Genomic DNA, 24,232 nt, shown 5'->3' on the forward strand with positions numbered 1-24,232 from the left:
CTGTGCATGTTCTTTGATGTTTTCCAGTGGAAGGGGAGGGGTTATTCTAAACCACATCCTCATGCCCTCATCCATTCTTTCAACCTGCCTATTGAGCACCTACTACATGTCTAACACTGTTCCAGGCATGGGAAGCAGTCTGAAGAGAGCCAAATGCCCTGTCTTCATGGACCAAACGGGACGTCATCAAGGCAACTGTTCAAACAGGTGGCAGAATATGAAAGAAATTAAGTTCTTCCTTCCTCTTTTGGCAAATTTTTTTCTGTATGTAGACTGTTGCCTCCAAAAGTAAATGGTATTAGGAAGGGTGGCTGATAAGGATAGCGAAGAGGTATTTCACTGTAAGTCTAAATATAGGTCAACATTTCTACAGGCCAAAAAGCCTTTTTTAAAACTTCTTGGCGGAACTACAAAAATAAAGATATAAAGCCAGACACTGGGTTGATAAAAAGTTGTTTATTTTTTATAAAATTTAGTACAAATCTTACTGAAATATAAATCCTTCTTGAGCAGTGTTAATAATTATTACACAGTAATCTAAATGCAGATGAGTACTTCATTTGTCTGACCATACCACATAGTATTTAGCCCTTCATTTTCCTGTCATGTAAAATCGCAGCATCTGCACTGCTGAATCACCTTCATTTCACATTTTTCTCTAGCGAGATTCCTTCAGCGTTATCAGCTGCAACATCAAGAAAAGCTGAAATGAGGGATTCTCCTTCCCTTACCATTATTAAGGTTTCTCGAAATTCAAAAAAACCTACATACCTTCCCCTAAAAGAGCAAAATCTGCAATCCCTTCACTTCTGAGGAATAAGGAGAAAAGAACTGGTACCAGATTAAGTCTATTCATTTGTCTGGTATGGGACAGGCTGCACTGTGCCAAAACTCAAGAGCTGGCTTTTTCCTTTCCTTTTCTTTCTTTCTTTTTTTTTTTTCTTCCAAGCCACTCCTTTTTTTTTTTTTTTTTAAACTAGGGTTTTGCTAAAATCAGCATTCCCCAGCATCCTACTTTGACCACAGTTTTGTTGGAAAGAAGCTAACCCGCATTTCAGGGATACTGATCATAGGGGAAAAAAAAGAGATGAGATGCTACTGTCAGATTATTCTCATGTCCAGCAAGTCTCCTTAACCAAATGACAATCATTTTAAAAGACCTATGGTTAACATGCCTTTAAAGCTGCTTTTCCCAGAGAAATGATGACCTCATGCGGTTCCAACCACTCCATCGTGCCTGGCCAATGACATCTATTTTCAAGACTACTCATTAGGCCAGGATTACCAATGACAGTCAAATGGGCTGACACTTCCTACTGACCTCCAGCCTTGACTTCAACAGCCCCGTACCTTTGCTCATCAACAGAGCTACTGGGTCACCACTGGTCTCAATAACACAACTGAATGAATAAATACTCAACAAACAAACATAAATAAATAAATCTTCCCTTTTTCCCATAAAAGCCCTACATTAAAGACCTGCATTAATAAAATGACATCTAATGTCTCTATGAAAATGCAATGGGGTATTTCCTTTATTGACAACAGGGTTTAAACTGAACCAAGGAGTAAACAAGTGACCTATCCAAATGATCTGTCAGGTGAGTAGCCAAATTAGTTCAAAGAACCCTGGAATTCCGTCTCAATTCCTAACCTCTTGTTCTACATTTAGCGTTCTTGCTCTTCCTATTTGAGATGAGAGACTATTGCGCTAATAAATATTTCTTTCCTTCTAAAATTGGCCTTGTCATACTTTGTCCAGAGAGAGTGGCACCTTTTCCAGATTAAAAAGTAGTAACAGGATGAAGACAGAATGTATCTGAAATGGAAAAAAAAAAAAAAAAAAAAATGGCCTCTCACCCTGCAGCCAGGACATTTGGTCTTTGGTTCTAGTTTGCAGTATGTATAGCAGCACTGAAACCTGAACTGGCATCTCAAGTCCAGTGGAATCCACATGGTAAATCCCTATGGAATTCAGTCCCAGCCTCTCATGCCTCGGAGATTAATGCACAAAAGCCCTGAGAACTGGCATAGTTTTCCTGGTAGGGCAGAACCCGTACAACAGGACTCGGTAAATCTACCCACAATTCATTCATCTCTCATCCAAAGCTCTAGCTCTATGGTTTTTGTGCAGGAAGGAGTTAACATAGCAGGCCTGAACTGCTGTCTGCGGAAGAGGCTGTTTGCAAGGTTGGCCCAAGGCCAGCATCTGGAGACTTAGATGCCATCGGGAGGGCATTAACTTTAACATTAACTGATAAGACTGGCTCACTGGGCCTAAACTGTTTGTGCAAACAATATGGTTCATGCTGAACACCTCCTTTCCTTCTTGGAGTCAGGGTAAGGCTGACTTCTCCATGCCGGGCAAAGGCTGTCTACATGACCAGCCCCCCCAGTTAAAACCTTGGGCACTAAGTCACTAATGAGCTTCCTTGGTAGACATTTCACATATACTGTGAACAAATCATTGCTAGAGGAACTAAGCACATCCTGGATGATCCCAGTGGAAGAGGACTCTAGAAGCTTGGGCCTGGTGTCCCCTGTACTCTGCTCCACGTGCCTTTTCCCTTTGCTGATCTTTCGTTATACACTTTTACTATAATAAATCAAAGCTATGAGCACAACCAAGTGCTGAGTCCTGTGAGTCCTCCTCGTGAAGCACCAAGCCTGAGGGTGGTCCTGGGAGTCCTATATGATATATACAAAGTATATGGTGCAGGGAGGCTCAGTAAGTAACCCCCCAACACTTCCACAGTTTCACCCCCTTCCTTGTCTTATCTGTTTATCCCCCAATCCAATTCCCTGAGCCAATGCTCGGAATGCCAAAGGCATGTATCTTCCTGAGAGTTCCTCACTTTAGAGTAAATGGAGTGCATTTCTTTAAGCTGCTACACGAAAGCAGGAATAAGCATTTGTTGAAGGAGCCCCTTCTCAAAGGAATGAGGAAGAAACAGCACTAATCTTTTCTGAGTTCCTGTCTAAGCTGTCTGATCGTCAAGCCTCCTGGGGACCAGAGGAGCCAGGATCACCACAAACTAAAAGGAATGCAGCGTGCTCACCTCACAGTTCTGACTTATTCACAACTACTGCTGGGTAGCCTCACTTTCTACAACTGCACCACTGTAAAAATTCGTGTTTTAATACTGGAATGTGCTCTGCTCGAAGACCGACCAAACTGATCGATAAATGTAGCCCTTTTCTGAAACCTAAGTTTGTTATAAGCATGATTCCATAACAGCCATTATGTCCAACCTGGTTCCGACGGCTGACTTCACCCAGTCATTGGTCTGGAGTAAGCCTTGGCTAGTGTGTCTTGAGATGTCCATTATGTTTCAGCTGCCACTCCTCATTCCGCCTGCTTCTCCAGGCATGGTACTTCTTGATGCTTTTCCTCCATGCAAAGCGCCAGATGCTAAACATGAAACACCAAGACACACCATACATCGCCACTCCCCCAACCTTCACAAACCACTTGGGCTTGGGTGAGACCATTTCACAGAAAAGGAGGCGAGCCCCTACACCAATCCTCACTCCAGTGAACAGAGCCACAAAGAGGAAGTCCACCACGTCTCCAGTGAAACTGTGGTAACGACCTGTTTCACGGAGAAACCAGCGCATCTGTAGCAAGGGGTTGGTGATCTCGCTTCCGAAGAGGACTGCGTTGACCTCTGTGCCTGACTCTCCGAGCACCAGGGCCAGGATGATGCCCAGGATACTCAGTGTGTGGTGAGCCAGCATCAGGGCACCCTCAGACTGGAAGTAGATGCACCAGCCCAAGTCGAAGACGAAGTAGCCCAAGGTGAGACACAGAACGTGCACTTGGAGAGGTGTGTTGGGCGAGCCTGAAATAAACCAAGACAGAAGCAAATTGAGTGGCTGGGAATTATGCTACCTTACACAGGGATCCTATGTTGCTGTTTCTCAACCCTTTCTTGAGTCACTGAAAACAAACACAATGGCAGACACATACTTTTTAAAGATAACTTTAAAAAAAGACTTAAATCTAAACCTTTGGTCTTTATCAACCCCCAACAATGTTACAGGCCCCAGGAAATGCTGTTCTGATGAATCAGATCTCAATGAATGATTCGAGCATCCACAATTATCTCAGTGTCCTCTCTGTGTAGCAACATAAAATCAAATTATTTTGTTCTTTCAATTAAAATCTTATACAATCTCTGTCTTTTCTTTTTTTTTTTTTCTCTTTTTTCTTTTTCTTTTTTTTACCAGCTACAGGTCTATTTCTAGACTCCTTTAGTTATTCTGTCCCAAATGTCAGATTAACTTCTTAGCTTAATGGGTGAGGTTATTGGACACTGGTAGCCCTAGCCTGTCTTGAAAGTGGACTCTGGAAAGAACCCCAGAAGTTAGTATGTTCCCAAGTCCAAAAATATAGGGTGCAAGGACCCGACAGTTTAAGAATCTTCACATGAATCATAAGGCTTAAGAGTTGCTTCCTATCAGTTTGACGGTTTGGGGGAAAATTCAGAAGCTCAATATGGGAATTTAAGGAAACAAACAAAAAAAGGATCTACGGGATTTTTAAAAACATCACAGTCTAATAGAAGGGACTTATGGACTGAATCATGTCCCCCCTCAAATTCATATGTTGAACCCTTAAGCCCCAGTACCTCAAAATGTGACTGGGTTTGGAGACAGGGCCTTTGAAGAGGAAGTTAAGTCAAAATAGGTTGTTAAGGTAGTGTCCTTATAAAAGAAGACTAGGACACAGGCACAAAGGGAAGGCCATGCGAAGACACAGCAAGAAGGTAGCTAGCTGCAAGCAAAGGAGCAAAGCCTCAGAAGAAATCAAACCCACCATCACCTTGATCTTGGACTTCCAACCTCTAGAACTGTGAGCAAATCAATCTCTGTTTCTTAAGCTACCCAGTCTGTAATATTTTGTTATTATTATAGCTCCAGCAAACTAATTCAAGGGGATACAGCTTTTGTATTGTAAAGAAGTTAACACTGTACATCTAGCAGCTTAAACAGGCATAGAAAACCAGCTTATTTTTTTAAACATTTGTTATTGTTTTATAATCATTTTACAATGTTGTGTCAAATTCCAGTGTTCAAAAAAATATGGAACACTTCATGAATTTGCGTGTCATCCTTGCACAGGGGCCATGCTAATCTTCTCTGTATCGTTCCAATTTTAGTATGTGTGCTGCTGAAGCGAGCACTAAAAAACCAACTTATGGTTACCAAGGGGGAAGGCGGTGGGAAGGGATACAGTGGGAGACTGAGATTTGCAGATACTAACTAATATATATAAAATAGATAAACAGCAAGTTCATACTGTATAGCACAGGGAACTATATTCAATATCTTATAGTAACTTCCTGTGAAAAAGAATATGAAAATGAATATATATGTATGTTCATGTATGAATGAAGCATTATGCTGTATACTAGAAATAGACACAACGTTGTAAACTGATTATACTTCAATAAAAAATATATATATAAATTTTTAAAAGTTAATATAGCTGCCCCAAATAATGAAGCATCAGGTAAATAAAGGATGGTAAATACATACAACACAGTATTATGTAACAATTGAAAAGAATAAGGAAGATCTACATGGACATGGAAAGATGATGTCCTTTGAATATATAATCAATTAAAAATTGCAGGTTACCAAAAATATGTATAATACAGTCCACTTGTGTCTGTTGTGGGGGTAGGGGTGGAAGATGGTAATATTGGCTTTATATTTTATACATTTCAATTGACTGAACTGTAAGAAGCGATTAAAATTTGTTTTAAAAATAGAGAGTTATGAAAAGCAGAAACAATAAGTGACACATACAATATCAGAGTTAACAATGAAAATGAATAAAGACTCCCAATATATATTATAATGGTAATTACGGTTAAATATTCTTCAGTATTGTCCAAATTCTGTGGAAGAGTCCCATCCTTCTAAGACTGCCCCCAAATCATAAATCCCTAAGGGATAATCCTCTAATGTCTCCCACCTACCTGGGTGGGTAAAAGGCCAAGGGCCATCAATGAAGCCAATATAAGCTGAGAAACCTATCGAGAGGACTCCATGGGTGAATGTAACCAGCCGGCAGCTCCACTCATAACTTCGGTGCTTATTCAGGTGGCAGAAAGAAACGTAGAGTGAGAGCCAGCCCCCCAGGCTGCACAGCACCTGCAGACACAGAGCTAAGGCCATCCTACAATGAAAAGACCAAAACCAGAAAAACACAAAGGATGCACCCTAAGAAAATAGCATTGGGTCATTTTATGTATATGTCTTCATTTCTACGATTAAAACAGTACAAAAATATTGCCCTCATGGAAACACTTCTTTCTTATCTACATAACCAAGACTCTTCTACTCAAGTATGGCAGTATTTCTGATGCCGTGTTCCTTTGAGATAACTGGTAAAAGCTGTAAATTGAAAAGCAGAAACTGCATTCTGAGTTAGTAGACAGTCTAATATAGCATGTTGTTATGATGAGTGTCAATAATAACCTCCCAGTGATGCCTGACCTTGGACTTCAATACACAAATAATATATGTATTAGATAATGTGTAAGTATTTCAAAAATCCCAATAAGAAGCTCTCACAGAAAAACATCTCCACCACTTGTGGTTTCTGCTCAAAGTCATATGACACATAGAAGTTTCATGTGGTTTTAAGCTGATACTAAACTCAACTGAAGTTTGGGTTTGGATCACAGGTTTATCAGTCAAACTCAAAATTTGAGGTAAACCTAAAGAGAACTAAACAAAGAGCTCAGATATTTCGGAAGGGAAAAAAAAAAAACAAAAAAACTCCTAGGTCTACTTAGTTCTAAAATCCAACTCAAAGACCGACCAAGGGGGAAGCAGAAGGATTTTGAAGGTACAAGTGGGGAGTTTTTGTTGAGCTATAAAAATATCTTTAAGGCAGTTATTTAATAAAAAATGAAACAACATCAGAAAGCTACACTTGGGAATTTTTACTGGTGATAAATATAGCAGGATGAGAATGAGTCAATATAGTCAGACAGGACTAAAATCTGAAAATAACCAAGAAATCCTTATTAATATTCATTAGCTCCTCTACTGAAAGTACAAATAAAAAAAGTAAAAAACATTTCAGATATCTGCCTCATCTCAGCAGGACTTTTCTTCATGGCTACACTTACCACTTAACCCTATTCTGACAAGTGAAATAGTATCTGTGGACTAACACACTTCAATACACAAGCCACTCCCAAGAATGCTATCCAGAGAGGGCTGTAGGAAGGTCAAGTGCTGTGCAACTTTCATCTGAAATCAGTCAGATTTCTATTCGAGAAAACAGTAGATGTCAAAAAAAAAAAAAAAAAAAAAAAAAGAAAGGAAAAAGAAAACAGTAGATGTCAATCACTGACCTGAGTTCCAATTCTGTCTCTGCCCCCAGCTAGCTATGAGAGTGTGGGCAAATAACTTTCACCTCTTGAGCCTCAGTTTAAAAAAAAAAGAAAGAAAGAAAGAAAGAAAGAAAGAAAAAAAGGACAGGGGGAAAAAGAAAAGAAAAAAGGATTGAAAAAACTCTATAATCCGGCCTAATTCTGACAAGGAGTTCTGAGATAATTTTGTAAACCATCTAGGCCAATTTTCAGAGCAAGGGCCAGAAATACAAAGTAGCCACAGTGAAAAGAACTGTCCTGTCATTTCCTTTTAAAGGCCAGGGTCACCGGCCAGTAATGCGGATCAGCTCATTTGGATATGCCGATTAGTATTTTTAGAGTCCTGTCCCCTGAATCCTAATTCCCTAGCAGAACAGAGGAAACAGTAGCCCATTTACAAACACTTAAATAAAAGAAGTGACATTTGTAAAGGGCAGATACAACTCTGTGACCTTGGGAAAGTCACTCCATCTCTGCGTTTAGGCTTTTTACTCTTGGGTGAAAAAATGGAAGGGTACTTAGATGGCCAATGGCCGTTCCAGCTCAGAATTTCAAGGCTCTGGTCCTCGCTCCTCCCGTTCCAGGACCAGTTTCAGGAGGAGGAGCGCTGGGCGGGCCCACCTGGCTCTGGGCCCCTGAGCAGGCGTAGCTGGAGCGAGCAACAACCTCGGAGCCTGGCAGGCACCGCGAGCGCATCTTCTCGGGACGTGCCTACCCACTGCGGCCACGCCTGGTAGGGCGCACCTGAGCAGGACCGTTACACTAGCATCCCTCCCAGCGCCCTAAGCCGGCGCTCAAAGGCCTCCAGCGCCCAAAGGCAGAAAGAGGCTCCCCTCCCCTAGAGGCCAGGCCAGGCCTTCTGTCCGCTTCCTTCCCCTGCAGCTGGCTGAGCCATCCACGTCCAGAGCCCAGCCCGGCCGCGGGAGCTGGGCAGTTCGCGCCGCGCAGTTACCTGGCCGAGCGCCCCGGGAAGCCTCGGGCGCCTTGGCCCCAGAGCTCGGGGCCCGGATCCCGGGAGCAGGAAGCAGCGGAAAGAGGGAGAGAGGGCGAGGCTCTGACGGCTGCAGAGGAGGAGCTGGGGGTCTGGGGGCACCTGCTGGCTGGGAGGACGGAGCGCAGAGCCGGAGCTGGACCAGGGACGTTCTGAAAGCTGGCTGGAGGGTCCTTCTTCTTCCGCGCAGGCTTAGGGGGAAGGGAGGAGGAGTAGGGAGGGTGAGAGGGTGATAATGACCTAGCGGTGACGTGAGACCTGCAGGCTGTTGCCTTAGCTTATTTGTTTGTTTGTTGTCCGTTTGTTTGAACAATTATCCACCCCCACCCACCCAGGATGGGACAGCCCATCCAATAACCAGTTGCAGAACACCAAGTGCTTGCACACCTACTAGGCACTGTGGGAGATACAAGACCAAGTCCCTGCCCTTATGCATGAGTCTAAGTTGTGAAACAAGCACACAAATAACTAATTTCCAGAAAAGTGCTCAGGCCTGAAAAGTAGAAGCTATGTATTCCTTCTCATGTCAGCCTGGTCACCAACTTGGCAGGAGAGTATAAGGCTTAAGAGTACACCTAGCTTGGTTATTGAGTGTGTATCTTTGGGTAGGTTAGTTAACTTTTCTGTGCCTCTGTTTTCTCATCCATAAAATGGGGATAGAAATAATAGCTGTCTCATAAAGTTATTGAAAGAATTTTACACGCTCTACATGTGTAAAGTGCCTACAACAATGGCTGGCACATGGAAGTCATTATATAAATGTTAATTGTCATTGCTTCACCTCACTTTGGGTAAATCCTTTCTCCTCTCTGGATCTGTTTTAATACCAAGGGAAGTAAGTTTGAAGAGATGACCAAACATAAATGTGGAGATGGAAATGGGGTGAAGAGGGCATCTGGCTTGGTTGATCTGGACAAGCAGTGATGGGGTGCTGAGAGACCCAGACATTCTTAAAAAGAGAAGACCTTGAGCAGAGGTGTGAGCTTTTAGGCCATATCTGGGGGATAATAAATAATCTAGTTTCTTGCCAACCTCTTAAGAGTAAAGATCACACTATTTTCATCTTTGTTTCCCCAGTAACTCTTTCAGAGGCAGGTGCAATAAATGTTCTCTGGTTGAATGAATGAGAAATCAGCCTGGAAATGTTTATTGGAAGCATATTGGGGCTCCTAAACCTTAATGATCTTCTAGACCATTTGGGGAATGTTTTCAAAATACCCTTTGTACAGGCTGCCCTTTGAAGATCGGACTTTAGTAGGCTTAGTGTGAGGCCCAGGAATCTGGATCTTCTAAAAATCTGCCCATGTATCATTCAAATGATTAGTCACATTTGGGAACCAGGAGGAGGTGTCTTATTATATGGATAACAGAAAATCTGTGATGATATTGGGCAAGGGAATAATTTTATCATGGTCTCCAAGTCCTTGCTACTCAAAGTCTGGTTCAGGGACCAGCAAAATCTGCATCACCTGAGCGTTTGTTAGAACTACATAAAATCTCAGATCCTAACCCCAGATCTACTGAATCAGAATCTGCATTTTAACAAAGTCCCCAGTGATTCTTGTGCACATTTGGGCAGCGGTTCTCAGCCTTGACAGCACAGTAAAATCACTTGAGGAACATTTAAAAATCCCGATGCCTGGGCCACATGCCCAGACAAAGTTAATCAGAGTCTGTGTGGGTGTCATTTTAAAAAAATTCCCCAGGTAATTCCACTGTGCAGCCGAAGTTGAAAATCACTGCTATACAGGTACTCAGTGAAAATCAGTATAAGATGAATTGGAGAAGACAACCTGTTACAAGTGGGTTGGAATAGACCAGATAAGAGGTAATAATAGCATGAAAGAAGAAGACAAGGAAAGATTCATTTCATTAAATGAACGGATAGTATGCATATCTCAACCTTTTCCCCATTTGTTTTTGTTGCACTATATACATTTTTAATCTAGTATCCAAATCTGAAGCTATCTTCTTGCTGCTATGATTTCCCAGGAAAGGACAGAGTACGTATTAAAGACTTCAGGAGTCTAAAAGCTGAGGGGTAAGGGAAGGTGCTAGTTTTTCCAGTGGAACCTTTATTGGGCCTTTATCCTAGGGTGACAAGGATTCCGGTTCAAGTTCCATTACCTAAACTAAATTTTATTCATTTACATATCTTTGGCCACAATCCTTGTTCTGCCAAATTATGTGCTTGTCAACAGTGGCACACCCCCCCCCCCCAGGAAAATTCTGGGCTGTTAGAGAGAGTAGGGGACAAGAAGCTCTCCACCAACTTATTTGAATAACAATGATAATAATAGTCATCATCATCATCATAATAACAGATAACACTTATTAATGTGTTAGCATTGTTCCAAGCACTTTACGTGTATTGAGTCATTCAATTGTTATTCCCATTTTATAGGTGAGAAACCGAGGCACAGAGCTGTCAAGGAACTTGCCCAAGATGATGTGATTAGTAGGAGACAGATTTGGGTATGAACCCAGGTAATACGACACTGGAGGTCATGCTCTTAACCACCAAGATAGGCTGCCTCCACTCACCTAGATTCTCCTACAGATGGTACTAAATTTTGCTATATTCACAGCTCCTAAACTCAGTGAAGGGCATTAAAAGTTGTTGAGAGGTTAAAAGAAAGGATTCAACTTAAAAAAAAATATGCATTGCCTGTTATGTACCAGTCATAATGCTAGTCATGGAGATACAGAGAAGAAGAGACAGACCCAGCTACAAGGAGCTCCCCACAGTCTAGCAGGAGAGGCAGAAGAGTCAGCAAATGTAGTACATGAATATAGCAGGGGATGCAGGGCACACAGCGAGGAGATGCTCTGAGCCTAGGGGCTCAGGACAGGATTCCAAATTTGAGCCTGCAGCTCAACTCATTCTCAGAGTTGGACCAAAAGTCCTTAGTTTTAGGAGCTCACAGCTGGGCCTATCAGTCTTGAGTCAACTAAAGATTGAAGTTTGAAAATACAAAAAGCGAAACAGAAACAGACTCTCAGATTTAGTAAACAATCTAACGCTTACTGGTTAAAGGGGGTGGGAGGGGATAAATTTGGGAGTTTGTGACAAAGCAGCTAAGGGAAATACAATGAAACAAAGAAAGTGTCTTCAACAAATGGAGCTAGAATCACTGTATATCCATGAACCTAGACAGAGACCTTACACATCACAAAAACTAACTCAGAATGGATCACAGACCTAAATGTAAGATGCAAAACTATAAAACTCCTAGAAGATAACATAGGAGAACCCCTAGATGACACTGGGTATGGTAATGCCTTTTTAGATACAACACCAAAGACAGCCCATGAAAGTAATAATTAATAAGCTGGACTTCATTAGAATTAAAAATGTCTGCGAAAGACAATATCAAGAGAATGGGAAGAGAAGTCACAGACTGGGAGCAAATATTTGCAACAGACACATCTGATAAAGGGCTATTATCCAGAATATACAAAGAAGACTTAAAACTCAACAATTAAAGAAAAAAACAGAAAACAACAACAAAAAACTTGATTAAAAAATGAGCCAAAGACCTTAATAGACATCTCGGCAAAGAAGATACACAGATGGTAAATAAGTGTGTAAAAAGCTACTCCACATCATGTCACCAGGGAAATGCAAATTAAAACAACAACGAGCTACCACCACACACCTCTTAGGATGGTCAAAATTCTGAACTCTGACAACAAAGTCTGACAAGGATGTGGAGCAACAGGGACTCTCACAACATTGTTAGTGGAAATACAATGATGGTACAGCCACTTTGGAAGACAGTTTGGCGGTTTCTCACAAAAACTAAATATACTTTTACCATACAATCCAGCAATCACACTCCTTGGTATTTACCCAAAGGAATTGAAAACTTATGTTCACACAAAAACCTGCATGCAGATGTTTATAGCAGCTTTATTCATAATTGCCAAAATTTGGAAGTAACCAAGATGTCCTTCAGTAGGTAAATGAATAAATAAACTGTGGTACATCCAGACAATAGAATATTATTCAGCATTAAAAAGAAATGAGCTATCAAGTCATGAAAAGATATGAAGTGCTTATTACTGAGTGAATTAAGCCAATCTGGAAAGGTTATATGCTATATGATTCCAGCATGTGACATTCTGGAAAATGCAACACTATGGAGACAGTAAAACAAGAATAATATCAGTGGTTGTAAAGGTGTAGCAGGGATAGAGATGAATAGGTAGAGATTATTGTCAGGGCAGTGAAAATACTCTGTATGACACTATAATGATGAATAGACATCATTATAATTTGTCCAAACCCGTAGAATGTACGCCACCAAGAGTGAACTGTAAGGTAAACTATGGACTTGGGGGAACTGTGATGTGTCAGTGTAGGTTCATTCTTGGTAAAAAAAAAAAAAAAATTACTTTCTTGTGGGTGATATTGGTAATGGGGAAGGCAAGGAATGTATAGGGGCAGGAGGTATCTGGGAAATCTCTGTAGCTTCCTCTTAATTTTGTTGTAAACCCAAAACTGCTCTTAAAAAATAAAATATTTTTTAAAGGGTCAAATGGATGAAAAACAGCATCACGGACAACGCAGGACATCAGCTTTCAGCACCCACCTGAACAAGATGTCAAGGTCACCAGGACTGCTGCAGAAATTTGTCAGCTCTGATGCCCATTAGCATACGAGGAACGGTGCACACACACGTGTGTGTGTGCTCACGGATATGCACAGATGGCCTCATGGGTGGCAGAGTAGTTTCTTTATACGTTAAATTATTGTTGAAGGCTCCTCTTGTTGTCTCTGCCACAAAGCCCTTTCAAGTAGATCTTTTCTTGAGAAAGTAACCACTACCAATAGGCTTCCTCCCACTTCATGACATGAAATATTATTCTTAACGTGAGCCCCATCCAAGCATCAGAAACAGTTAACTCTTGGTTCTTTAGGCATAGATTTACCCCTTGGATATTATTATTTGCAACAAATATTTAATGCCAAATTTAGAGGGTCCCCCCCCCACTTCAGTCACTACATTTTTATCCCCAACAGGTCAATGTTTGCCTCAAGAATGGTAACTAGTTAAATTTTTATTAGCCCAAGAGAAACCACAAGGATAGCTTCCTTGCTCCTCAACCCCCTCATCAAAAGCCACAGAGCAATCTGAAGCCAAATATGTTTGATTTTTGAATTACCCCTTTTCTTAAATATGTATCGCTTTCCATTGTGAGTAATGAACAATTGACCTTCAGGATGTCTGAGATAGGTATTAGCCTCAGCCTCCATCTCTTAAGTCTCTGAATGACTTGACCTTAAACATTTACCATTCTCCCACTTACAAAATGAGGAAACCCACCTCTTGCTTACTCTGTCCTCCAAGTTGTCCTGTCAAAAAGAGTAGAAACCCTGAACTCTTTAGAGCCCTGCATTAATCTATGTCATCTTTAGCATTGATTTGGGGAGTAATAGACTTAATCCATCAATGAAACATTTTCTCCACCCCGTTTCATCATATACACTCACATCCCCCCTCCCCACGACAACAAAAGACACAGAATAATCTAAACCTCTTCTTATCAATAGTGAAATACTTTATATAATCACTATACAAATTTATTTAGGAACAGAGAGATTCCTTTGAATCTCAACATTTTCTTGGATATGCAGTCTTAAAAAAAAGTTACCATTTCTGGAATGGCTTCATGTTACATGTCTACACACTGGCCCACAAAGAAGGAGACTCAAGAGAAACTGTTCCCGCAGAAGTCAACAAGGATTCCCAGCCCGTGTGGGAACTCCCGTGGAAGCTAGCACGGTATTTCACACTTTGGTATTTTTTCCTTTCTTTTTTGTTAAAGAAGATAAAATATTACAGAGACGTTTTCAAAATTCACACCTGAGTTGAACATTTTGCTGGAAAATTCCACATTAAGGAGAGAAGAACATAATACAAAAACAGGAAAGGGCTATCCATAGCAATTTTGCCAGCATAATCCTTGTCTGTTTGCTTTTGTGTTCTTCCTTCTGCACCAGGAGAAGGGAGAGAGGACAAGAGAAGGAGAAACACAAGGAAGGAGAGAAGGGACAAGTTTTGTTCCTAAACTCTGGGGCAGATGGAGCAGAGGAATGTGCCCAGAGGACTGAGGAAGGCTCAGCCTTCTGCAAAGAGGCGGGAACTTGGAGAACGCAATCACCAATAGAGTTGGTTCTAGGAAAGGGGGCGGGGCTAAAGAGAAAATGGAGTGAAATGAAGATTCAGTCAGAAAACCACTAAACAGAGAAAAACACCAAGGCTTTGGTGGAGACATCAGATTTAAATCTTTTCACAGAGTCCAGAATCAGTTCAAAGATCGTGACTAAGTTCAGAGTCCAAACCATTATCTCCCCTCTGGTAGTTTGGCACTAGGCAAATGGCTGTGCCCAGAATGAGCTGAAGATGCACTGGTGAACAGTGGCGAGAGGTCCTTTCTCTGAAGGACCACTGCCGCAGTGAAGCCGTCTGAAATAGTAAGGATTAGACGATAAGGGCACAGGCAAGGAAGGTAAAAATGGTAAACTCCTTGGAGGGGCGTGCGTTTCAAGAAAGAGCACAGGATCCCCAAAGGGTTCAATCACAGTTTGGATCCCCAAAGGCTCTTGTTCCTGAAGAAGGCGAGAGTTTGGGCTCATTGATAGTGGGGATTCTCTTCCATCTCCTGAAAGCAATCTGTCCGTACAGAGAAGGCATGACTCCCTTCCTTCCAGTGGGGAATACAGGGCCAGGCGGAATAGGAGAAACTTTTTGGTCTCAGTGGAGGTAGGTGGGATGATTCCATCGGTACCAAGATCTAGACGGAAGAAAGAAACAAGTCAGTCGGACAGCTTCTAGCGATGAGGGAGGATGGGAAAGGGCAGTGAGTGTTAGCAGGTATGTCTAGGGTTTCTTTCTGGGGTGATGAAAATGTTCCGGAATGAGACGATGGTGACAGTTGCACAACCTTGTGAAATACCAAAATGCACTGACTTGTACACTTTAAAATGGTCAATTTTGTGGAATGTAAATTATATCTCAAAACAATTATTAAAAATGTACATTATATGGCTTTCTCTCTTTTTTTGATGAGGAGGTTGAGAAGCTGTGCAGTAACTGGCCCAGAAGAGCAGACTGCCTAGCTGAATGGTCTGGGTTTGAACAAGTGGATTCATTTCTAACAAGTTCAGGTCTTTAACCAACCACCTAACTTTCAAATCTCTGTTTTGTTCTGAATGGGGGAAGACTCTCTCAAGGCATCCGCACTGCAAACACTTTTTAGAGTAGATTCTTTGGTTTGTAAATCAAGGCTCCAGAGGCTGCTTTTCCCATTGGACCCCAGGTGGGAGCACCCCTTCCCTCTCTCAGGGTGTCAGTCATGCTGGAAGCTCGGGCTCGCGGTGGATCACCCTGAGAATAGGAGAACCGGCATGGAGGGGAGTTCTCCTAAACCCAGTGAAGGACCTGGCTCTTTCTAACAGGAGTGTTTGGAAATTTCCACCCTCCCAGTGAGGATGGAAATTTTGGCTTTGTTGACATCAGTTCCTTGCCAGAACTGCTCACTGGCTGCAGCTTCTCTTTTAAATCCCACTCCCTAGGGATAGAGTCCAGTCTGGCTCTGCACCCTGTCCCTTCCCTGCCACCCCAGTCCCCTTTTCCAACCCTGGGACAAGCTTTCTTTCCCAAGATATTGACGCAGACGCAGCTTCTCAATGCCCCTCGGGCCTGCTGGGGTGTCATTGTGTTCTCCCCTCCACCTTACCCTGAAGAGTTAAAACTGGAGGAGGAGTTCATGGCTGCTTTGGAGTTATTTTGAGATGCAGTGGGGCTGCTGGCGTGGAGTCCTGCGCCAGGAGACGAAGGCCTGCTGTTGTTCCCAGGGGAACAGGATGACGTTACTGAGAACCAGGAGCGGCAAAAACAAGGGGGAAACAATGAGGCTGGGTCCTGGGACCTCGTGACATTCGGGCATGTCTCCCCCAAGGGGTCTCATCCTCTCCCCACCCCCCACCATCTGCCCACCTCCTACCATATTAGCATCAGCACCCAGCCCCAGAGGGGGGCCCTCCTCATAAATGTTCTCCTCAGCCCAGGCCCTGGAGAGTGGCATGGCTGGTTCTGCAAGTCCAAGACTTGCCAAATGCAGGAAGGACAGATGCCAAAATCATCCTACTCCAGGACACACCCTGGGCTGGGCATATGCAACCCCAGACCAAGAGGCAGGGTGAGAAAAAGAACAAGAAGCCTCGGAACGGAAAAGAGGAGGAGAGAAAGAAAAGTGCACAGGGAGAAAAAGAGAAGCTGAGAGCACAGTTAGGTTTTGCCAGCCTCTCTGGTGTTCCCATCTCCAAGTACATGGTCTTCCAGAAAGAGCACAACCAGGAGTGGGGAGTCCCAGGCCGTTCACTCAGCAGCTCTGTGGCCTGTGGCAACTTGCTTCACTTCTCTGAAACTCCTTTTTGACCTCTGTAATATGGCAGCTTTGGATTAAACTGAACGCCTGTATTTGGGTTTCCCAAACAGCGTTCCGTGGGTAAGGTGACATACATTTCACCATCCAAGCTAGGGTGCTTTGAAAGGTGGAAGACAGTGGTATTGACAATTATGTCAGGACAAGAGGCAGACACTGGGACTGTCCTGGGCGAACCCAGACATACAGTCACCCTATCCAGTCCTTTGAAATGCTGTAGGTACTTTTTGGAAAAATAGAGTGCTGTAAAAACTTAGTCTGGAAGACCTTTCCTTCCACACAGCTCATTTGTATGTATAATGCATTTGAGGGCTGAGAAGTGTGGCAATTAAAACAAAACAAAAATAAACGCTTGTTCAAACTTTGCTTACTTGGCATTTCCCAAACTGAGTTGATCATGGAAGCCTTTTTCTCTTAGCACAGATTTTAATATCCTTTGAAATCCATTTTGGGAATGCTGACTTAGGTAGGTACCCTTCAGTTCTCATATTCCATTATTTAAAAGAATTCTGATATTATTCAGAAACCTCCTTTTTAGAGCTTACCTGTTCCAGGCATGGTGCTGTGGACGGGAGGGACAGAGAGGGGGCCCAGAGACCCAGAGGGAGACACCTGAAAGGCAACAGAAGCTTGTAAATATCTGCTTCCGCCTTCTTCTCCAATCTCTGGTGCTTCTCCCAGGATGCTGGGCCCCAGACTCTGCAGAGACCAGGGCTCAGCTTCCTGGATGACTTCCTACCCCCAAACCTACACTCCGTGCCCTGTTTCATAGGCAGGCCTCTGGACCACATACAGCATCCAGCTCCAGCCTTGCCCTGCTCCCACAGCTCCCTGCTGCTGACACCAGGCCCTGCCCTCCTCACTGTGTGTCCCCTGGCAAGGTCTCTCCGGCACGGCCAGGTGGAAGCTGCCTTGCTCGAGTGCCCTGGCGATGAGAGGAGCGTGCCTCCAGGGCCCTGCTGCGGCTGACACTGCTGGTTGCTTGCCTATTTTCCAGTCCCCCCCCTTAAAAGACTCCTGCTCTTGCTCAGGGCAGCAGGGAGCCAACCCTCATCACCCTGGTTCAGGATTCCCATCCCGATGCATGAGTGGACCCTCCCCTCTCCAGAGGTAACTGGAGGAGATGAACTTCGGTCTCTGAAGCTTTTCTTCTTGCCCTGGAAACCTCACAGCATCATCGACCCTGAGTTTGGAAGGGGCCTAAGATAATTTAGTTTAGCCTCCCACACGGTTCAGGAATCTGTCCCTCAGTATTACTATCCTAGCACAACCGGGAACAAGATGTAATGGAAAGAATGGACACTGGGGCCCAGCAGATGTGGGGGTGAGGCCTGGCTCCACCACTATCTGTGTGACTTGGACAAGTGACCTAACCCTGCTGAGACTGGGTTTTCTCATCCGTAAAATAGCAGTAATACCTCCTTCATATTTTCTTTTAATTAAGATTTAATGAGATAACGTCCACAAAGCTTCCAACTCAGTGCCTGGCAAAGAGCGCCAGGCTTGTTAAATACCAGTTCCCTTCCTTCCTGCAGGAAGCTGTCAACCCCTGCGTGGCTCTAGAAGCTGTTTACTTCTTCATTTGAGCTGAACTCTGCATATTTCCCGCACCCACCCACCTCCCCATTCTCCTCGTCCTGACCTGGGACACTCAGATCCACTTTTTCAAAGGACATTGAAAGGAAGTCCTGCTCAGGGAGCTGTGATCGGCTACACCTTCCCTCCCCAGCCTGGAACATCCCATCCCGACAGGATGCAGCATGTACTCATTTCCTAATTCATCAGCAATGGTTCTGCTGCTTTCATTACCTGCCCATTTACAAGGAGCTTCCTCAGTAGGCTGGGGGCCCATGAAGGGTGGAGACAGGTGCGGGGCAGCATGGTAGGAGATGTTATCAATAATCTCCCTCCCTCTTCTACTCCACCCCTCCCGGCTGCCACACCCCAAGAAATCTGTTGTTGTTTTAAAATAAATATTTAGTCACTGTCACCAGCTTCTTCTGTTTCCTTCTAGAGACAGGCTATCTATACATAAGCAGAAGCAGATACGGTTCCCCTCCCTTTAAATGTTTTATATAAATGGTAGCATTCTGTCCACACTGGTCAGAAAAAACTATGTCCTAGTCCCAAAGAGACTGCCCCAGTGAGATGGAGAAGGCAGGATCAGAACATTTTCACTAGCCTTTCCTTCAGGACGTCTCAAGTATTAATGTGATTATTTATTTAGCGTCTTTCTCCCCAACTAGGCTGTAGATTTCATCAGGACAGAGTGATGCCCGTGTGGTCCACTGTGGTGTCCTCAGTGTCTACTACAGTGTCTGGAACTTTGCAGGTGCTCAGTACACATGTGTTGAATGTATGATGAGAACGAATGACACACTTTCATGGCTCCTCCGTGCCTCCCACCACTTTCCTCCAGGATGTTGGCGTCCTGGGTTGGGACTGAACCAAACTGATAACCTAACTCGCATCTATTCTAAACAAAGCCTCATCTTTAAAGATTCCAACTCTCTTATGACATAGTTCAGTTTCCTTAATGTGGCCTACAACGCCCTACATGATCCAGCCCCTCGCCTACCAATCCCAGTCCAGCCTCTTCATTCACACACTGTAACTTCCCCGGTCCCATTCCAGCCCTCTGGGCTTCCTCTCCCACCCATCCCAACTGCAGGGCCTTTCTACACACTGTTTCCTCTGCATAGAATATTCTTCCCAACTCTCTCTCCCCCACCCACCAACTCAGACTTTCCCCCCATCCATGTCTACTCTTTCTTCTGCTGTCAGTTACAGCACCCTTCCTCAGAGAAGCCCCTGACACCCTGGACTAGGTTAGGTCCCTCAAATACCCATACATCTTCTCTGCAGGCTTCATCACAAATTGCATTTGTTTAATGTCTGTTTCCTTCACTGGACTGAAAGCAGGAATCACAAGGATCCTGTGCACCACCGTGTCCCAGTGCCAAACAGTGGATGTTCAATAAAGATTTAAGAAAGGAATGACTATCACGTTGCCCCAGCTACAAATTTTCAATGGTTCCTCATAGCTTTCAGGGTAATTAGCACCCAGGGCCCACCATGAGCTAGCTCTCATCAGCCTCTCTGTCCTAGTCCTAAACCCTTAGCTCCAGCTGGACCAAAATGCTTGTGATTCTCCCAATGCATCATGTTGTTTTGTAATTCCATGCCTCTCACAGACTGTTCCTTCTGCCTGCTATGCTGTTCTTTTTGGTAACTCCTAATCTGTTCCCCACACAAATTAGGGGGTCAACCCTCCCACACCCCATTCTGATTTGGTGTCTTTCATCTGTGTTCCCACAGCACTCTGGCAGGGCTCCTCATATATGCTTCAACCCTCACACTTACTTCACTGCAATCTCTTGCCATCTCTGGTTCCTCCTTCTCAGTTTCTTCCCTTGGTCCTCTTCCTTTGCCCATCCCTCAAATGCTGGTGTTCCCAGGGTTGAGATCTAGACTTTCCTCTTTGCTTCCTCTGTACAAACTCCATAGGTGAGCTCCTCCTTATTTAGGATCCTTCATGCATATGACTCCCCAATCCGTCTCTATCCTGGCCTTCCTTCCTGACCTCCAGACCCATTATTCCAAGTGCCTAGGGAAATCCCACAGGCCTCCCTGTATATTATAATGATGCAAAGAACTGAAGTCATCACTTTTTCCTACTCCTCAATGAGGCCCTCCCCCTGTCTGATTGATCCATCAATGGTACCACCACCTACTCAATCAGCCCAGCCTGAATGCTGAGTCATCCCAGAGTATTCCCTTTCCTTTATCGCTCTCCCTGCCCCAACCCAATTTTCAGTTCACTGAGACCTAAGAATTTTACTGTCTAATTATCTCCTCTCTCTCATCCCCCTCATTCTTACCAAATGGGTTTGCTTCACCCCTCTTCATGTCTCTGCTGGATAAATGCAGTCACATCTCCCTGAAACCAAATCTTGTGCCTCTCAAACCACCCTTTATAACTGCAGTTGGAGTGATCATTCTAAAAAGCAAGTCTGACAGTGCCAATGCCCTGCTTCAAATCCTTCAGCGACTCCCCACGCCTTCACGCTCCTTAGCACTGCACACAATCCCTTTGGTCTGGCCCTTGCTGAACTATCCAGCCTTGCCTTTCAACATTCCTCCACATGGAAGCACCTGAAGTTCCATGAATGTGCCCTGTTCTCCCTGCTCCACACTGCTGTTCTCCTGCTGCCCCTTTGTGGGAACCAACCCCCCCCCACCCAATTATTTGCCTCTTCACTCCTTGTCTTTTTAGACTCAGCTCAGGTATTAATTATCTCCTCGGGGAAGCCTTCCATAACCACCACCTCCCAAGGTGTTGTTAGCTGCTACTCCTAAGTTCTAGAGCAATCATCATGTTGTTTATCATTTGTTTATTTGTCTGTCTCCTCTGCTAGGCAGTAAGATCCTCTGGGACAGGGGACAAATATTACTTCTTGCCTCCCCAGAACTCGGCACAAAGACCAATATGTTGTGGATGGCCAATGAATGTTTGGTGAAGGAACAAACAATAGCATAGTTTTATGAAATAAGTATGCCCCACCCAAGACAAGGCTGAATTTCACCCATCCTTAAGTGCTAAAATACACGAGGACACACCACTATCCCTAACTCCACTGACCTTCAACCATCACCATCCCCAGCAATGGAGAAGAAACTTCTCATGCCCACCTTCCTGGCAGACCTCTCCCCTGGATGGAGAGGATACCTCCTGCACTCCAGACTTCCCAGTCTGCCTGAACTTCAAGTTATTCCCAACCCTGACTTCTCCCCTGGACGCCAGAATGACAGATACAACTGTCTACGTGACGCTTCCTCTTGGATGCCTAGGAGGTAAGTCTAACTTAATATGACCAGCTCCAAGTTCTTAGTATATTTTCCCCCCTCAAACCTGTTCCTCCTGCAGATTTCATCATCTCAAAAAATGGCAGCCCCTTCCAACCAGTTGCTGAGGTTAGAACACTTGAAGTCATCTTGGCCTCATTTCTCATACTCCTTATCTGAGCTAACGGCACATCTTGTAGGCTCCATGGTTGAAATACATTCAGAATCAAACCACTTCTCCTCATCCACCAAGGCTACCACCTTAGCCCAAGTGGCTACCACTCTCAGCCTGATTACTGTCATTCTCGCAGCTGATAACCTGCCTCTACACTGATTATTCTCCATACAGCAGCCCATGTCAGCCAGCTCAGGCTTCTCTGCCAGAAACCTCCAGCAGTTTCTTATTTCACTCAGACTAAAAGACGAGGTCCTTTCAATGGCCACCAAGACCTTGGTGAATGGCTCCCTGTTTTCTCTGACTTACTCTCCCACTTCTTGCCTCCTTCCTTGCTCTGCCCTGGCTACACTGGTTTCCTTGCTGTACGTCAAACCTCTTGTTGCCTGGTCCCTCTACCTGGAACACTCTTTCCCCCAGATATTTCATTCCCTTGAAATATTTAGAACTTTGCTCAAATGTCACCTTATTTGAGAGGTCTTCTCTCACCCCTCTATTAAAAGAGCATCTCCCTGAATCACTTTGCTGTACACCTGAAACTAACACAAAATTGTAAATTAACTATACTTCAATTAAAAAAAAGAAAAAGAAAAAAATGGGCAAAAGGTCTGAACAGACACATCACCAAACCTACACATAGATGGGAAAACTCTTTGCCCTCCAGGCTTTATCTCCCCCGGTGCTTGGCAGGCAGCTTGGCTTCTGGCCACTCACCAGCCGGGAACTGTACATGGGTGATTTGATGGGCGTGGCCACCGGGCAGTTGATTCGCTTCTCCTTTTGGCGTCGGTTGCAGAACCAGACCCTCACCACCTCCTTCTCCATGGACAACTGCTCTGCAATCATGGAGATCTCCTCTGAGCTGGGCTTGGGGTTCTACAGAAAGCGAAGGGGTAGAGTCGTCAGGAGGAGGAGGAAACAGGATCAAGAATTGCTGGTGGGGGACAGATGACCCAAGGAAGCAGGACAGAACGACAGATGGATGGAAAGCTTTAGAATTTGACCTAGGATGGAGTGCTGTCTTTAGCACTTCTTCTGTGGCCTTCGGAAACTTTCTGAACCTCTCTGAGCCTCAGTCTTAACGTCTATGAAAGGAGAGTAATAATGCCAACCATATAGGGATTACTGAGAATATTAAATGAGAAAATGTGTGTCAACTGCAACGCACAGGCCCTGACACAGAGGAGAGGCTTTTCTCCCACTCCTCCAGAAGTTCTGAGAAGAGGAGCCCAGTGCTGAGTGATGTGGGGCAGGCAGACTCCCCAGATCCCATGCTCTGCCCTGTTCTTTCCTCATCACCTGACAACCTTTTCTCATGTCATTTCTTCCTGTCTATATCAAAATGGGAAATGATAAAGTTAAAACAAGGGGACCCATCAGGACTACAGAGGGGAGATATATATATATATACCTATATATACTATTCAAATATATATTCATCACTCCCTTGTTTTGACCCTTCCCACCCCAACCCAGTCTGTGATCTTAGCCCCTTTCTCTCCCTTCTACACCCTCCCTTACTCTTGCTGCTCTAAGAGACTTAATTGGAAGGAAAAGCCAGCTCTTGTCATCCTGCCAGCAGGATGGAGCTATCAAATCCTGAGTCAGAGGCACTGGACGATCTGCTAGAGGGGCAGATTGTCCTGGAGGCCTGGGGCCTGCAAGGGGAACTAGGCCACCAGCCCATCCTTTGGGATCTCTGTGGTGCGGATGGAAGCTCTGGAGGCTGGTACCTAAGGGATCCTGATTAGAAGCTGCTCAGACCACACCTGTTTATCTCTCATCTCTCCCCCAGCTCCCAAGGGGCACATAGCTGGTCTTCTTAGCTTCCGCATCCTGACTCAAGAATATGCTTTTGCTGCAAGTTCAAAAAAAATGTACATATGTAATATGATCACAAGTATTTAGATGTGCATAGAAGAAGGAATAGAAGGTACATATTTAGATGGCATTTGACGGTGGACGTTTTTCCTACTTGCCTGTGTTTTCCAAATTGTTTGCAATGAGCATTTGTTACATTTACAGTTTGAAAAGCACAAAACAATGCAAAAAAAAAAAAAAAAAAAAAGAACTTACATACAATGTCCTGGGTTTGCTCCCTTTATCTCAGCTGGACACAGAGATACGCTCTCTTCTGGGACTCTATACCCTATTCTTTAAATCTCCCTGCGGGAGGGACAATGGGCCCCAAATAGATGTCAGGGCAAGAAGGGTCAGAGGGGGAGGAAATTGCTGGAACCCAGCCTTTCACTCAGACACCTGGGCGCCTAGAGAGGGAGTGGGTCTCTGCTTTCTACCCTTTCCCAGGGCAGGTGTATGGTGCCAAGGGGCCTGTGTGCACCTGCTCACCCACCTGTGCAAGTCGGCCCACCC

General features: G+C 44.2%; 2 protein-coding genes and 1 non-coding gene across 5 annotated transcripts in view; all 3 read right to left on the reverse strand.

Moving 5' to 3' along the window:
- Positions 1–441: 441 nt before the first annotated feature.
- Positions 442–8,608, reverse strand: TLCD5 (TLC domain containing 5). Of its 3 annotated transcripts, none has more exons than XM_032472527.1 (3): positions 8,347–8,608; positions 5,988–6,176; positions 442–3,842 (listed from the first exon to the last, which is right to left on the reverse strand). In XM_032472527.1, the coding sequence occupies exon 3, from the start codon at positions 3,736–3,738 to the stop codon at positions 3,304–3,306; it is 435 nt and encodes a 144-aa protein (XP_032328418.1). In that variant the 5' UTR covers positions 3,739–3,842; positions 5,988–6,176; positions 8,347–8,608; the 3' UTR covers positions 442–3,303. The 3 variants fall into 3 exon arrangements, with proteins under 3 accessions (XP_032328418.1, XP_014406606.1, XP_032328419.1); XM_014551120.2 differs by having other exon boundaries at positions 5,988–6,187; positions 8,347–8,469; XM_032472528.1 differs by lacking the exon at positions 5,988–6,176 and having other exon boundaries at positions 8,347–8,477.
- Positions 5,080–5,186, reverse strand: LOC116661220. Its single transcript, XR_004317038.1, has one exon. It is a non-coding gene; the product is annotated as a U6 spliceosomal RNA (small nuclear RNA).
- A 5,577-nt stretch (positions 8,609–14,185) lies between the features above and the next one.
- POU2F3 (POU class 2 homeobox 3) overlaps positions 14,186–24,232 on the reverse strand; it is a 74,251-nt gene continuing 64,204 nt past the window's right edge. The window contains 4 exon segments of the mRNA XM_032472372.1: positions 14,186–15,186; positions 16,132–16,267; positions 17,385–17,451; positions 22,574–22,735. Of these exon segments, the coding sequence (XP_032328263.1) occupies positions 15,147–15,186; positions 16,132–16,267; positions 17,385–17,451; positions 22,574–22,735 (405 nt within the window). The 3' untranslated portion in view covers positions 14,186–15,146.

This window comes from Camelus ferus, chromosome 33 (assembly GCF_009834535.1).
Source record: "Camelus ferus isolate YT-003-E chromosome 33, BCGSAC_Cfer_1.0, whole genome shotgun sequence".
Classification (NCBI taxonomy): domain Eukaryota; kingdom Metazoa; phylum Chordata; class Mammalia; order Artiodactyla; family Camelidae; genus Camelus; species Camelus ferus.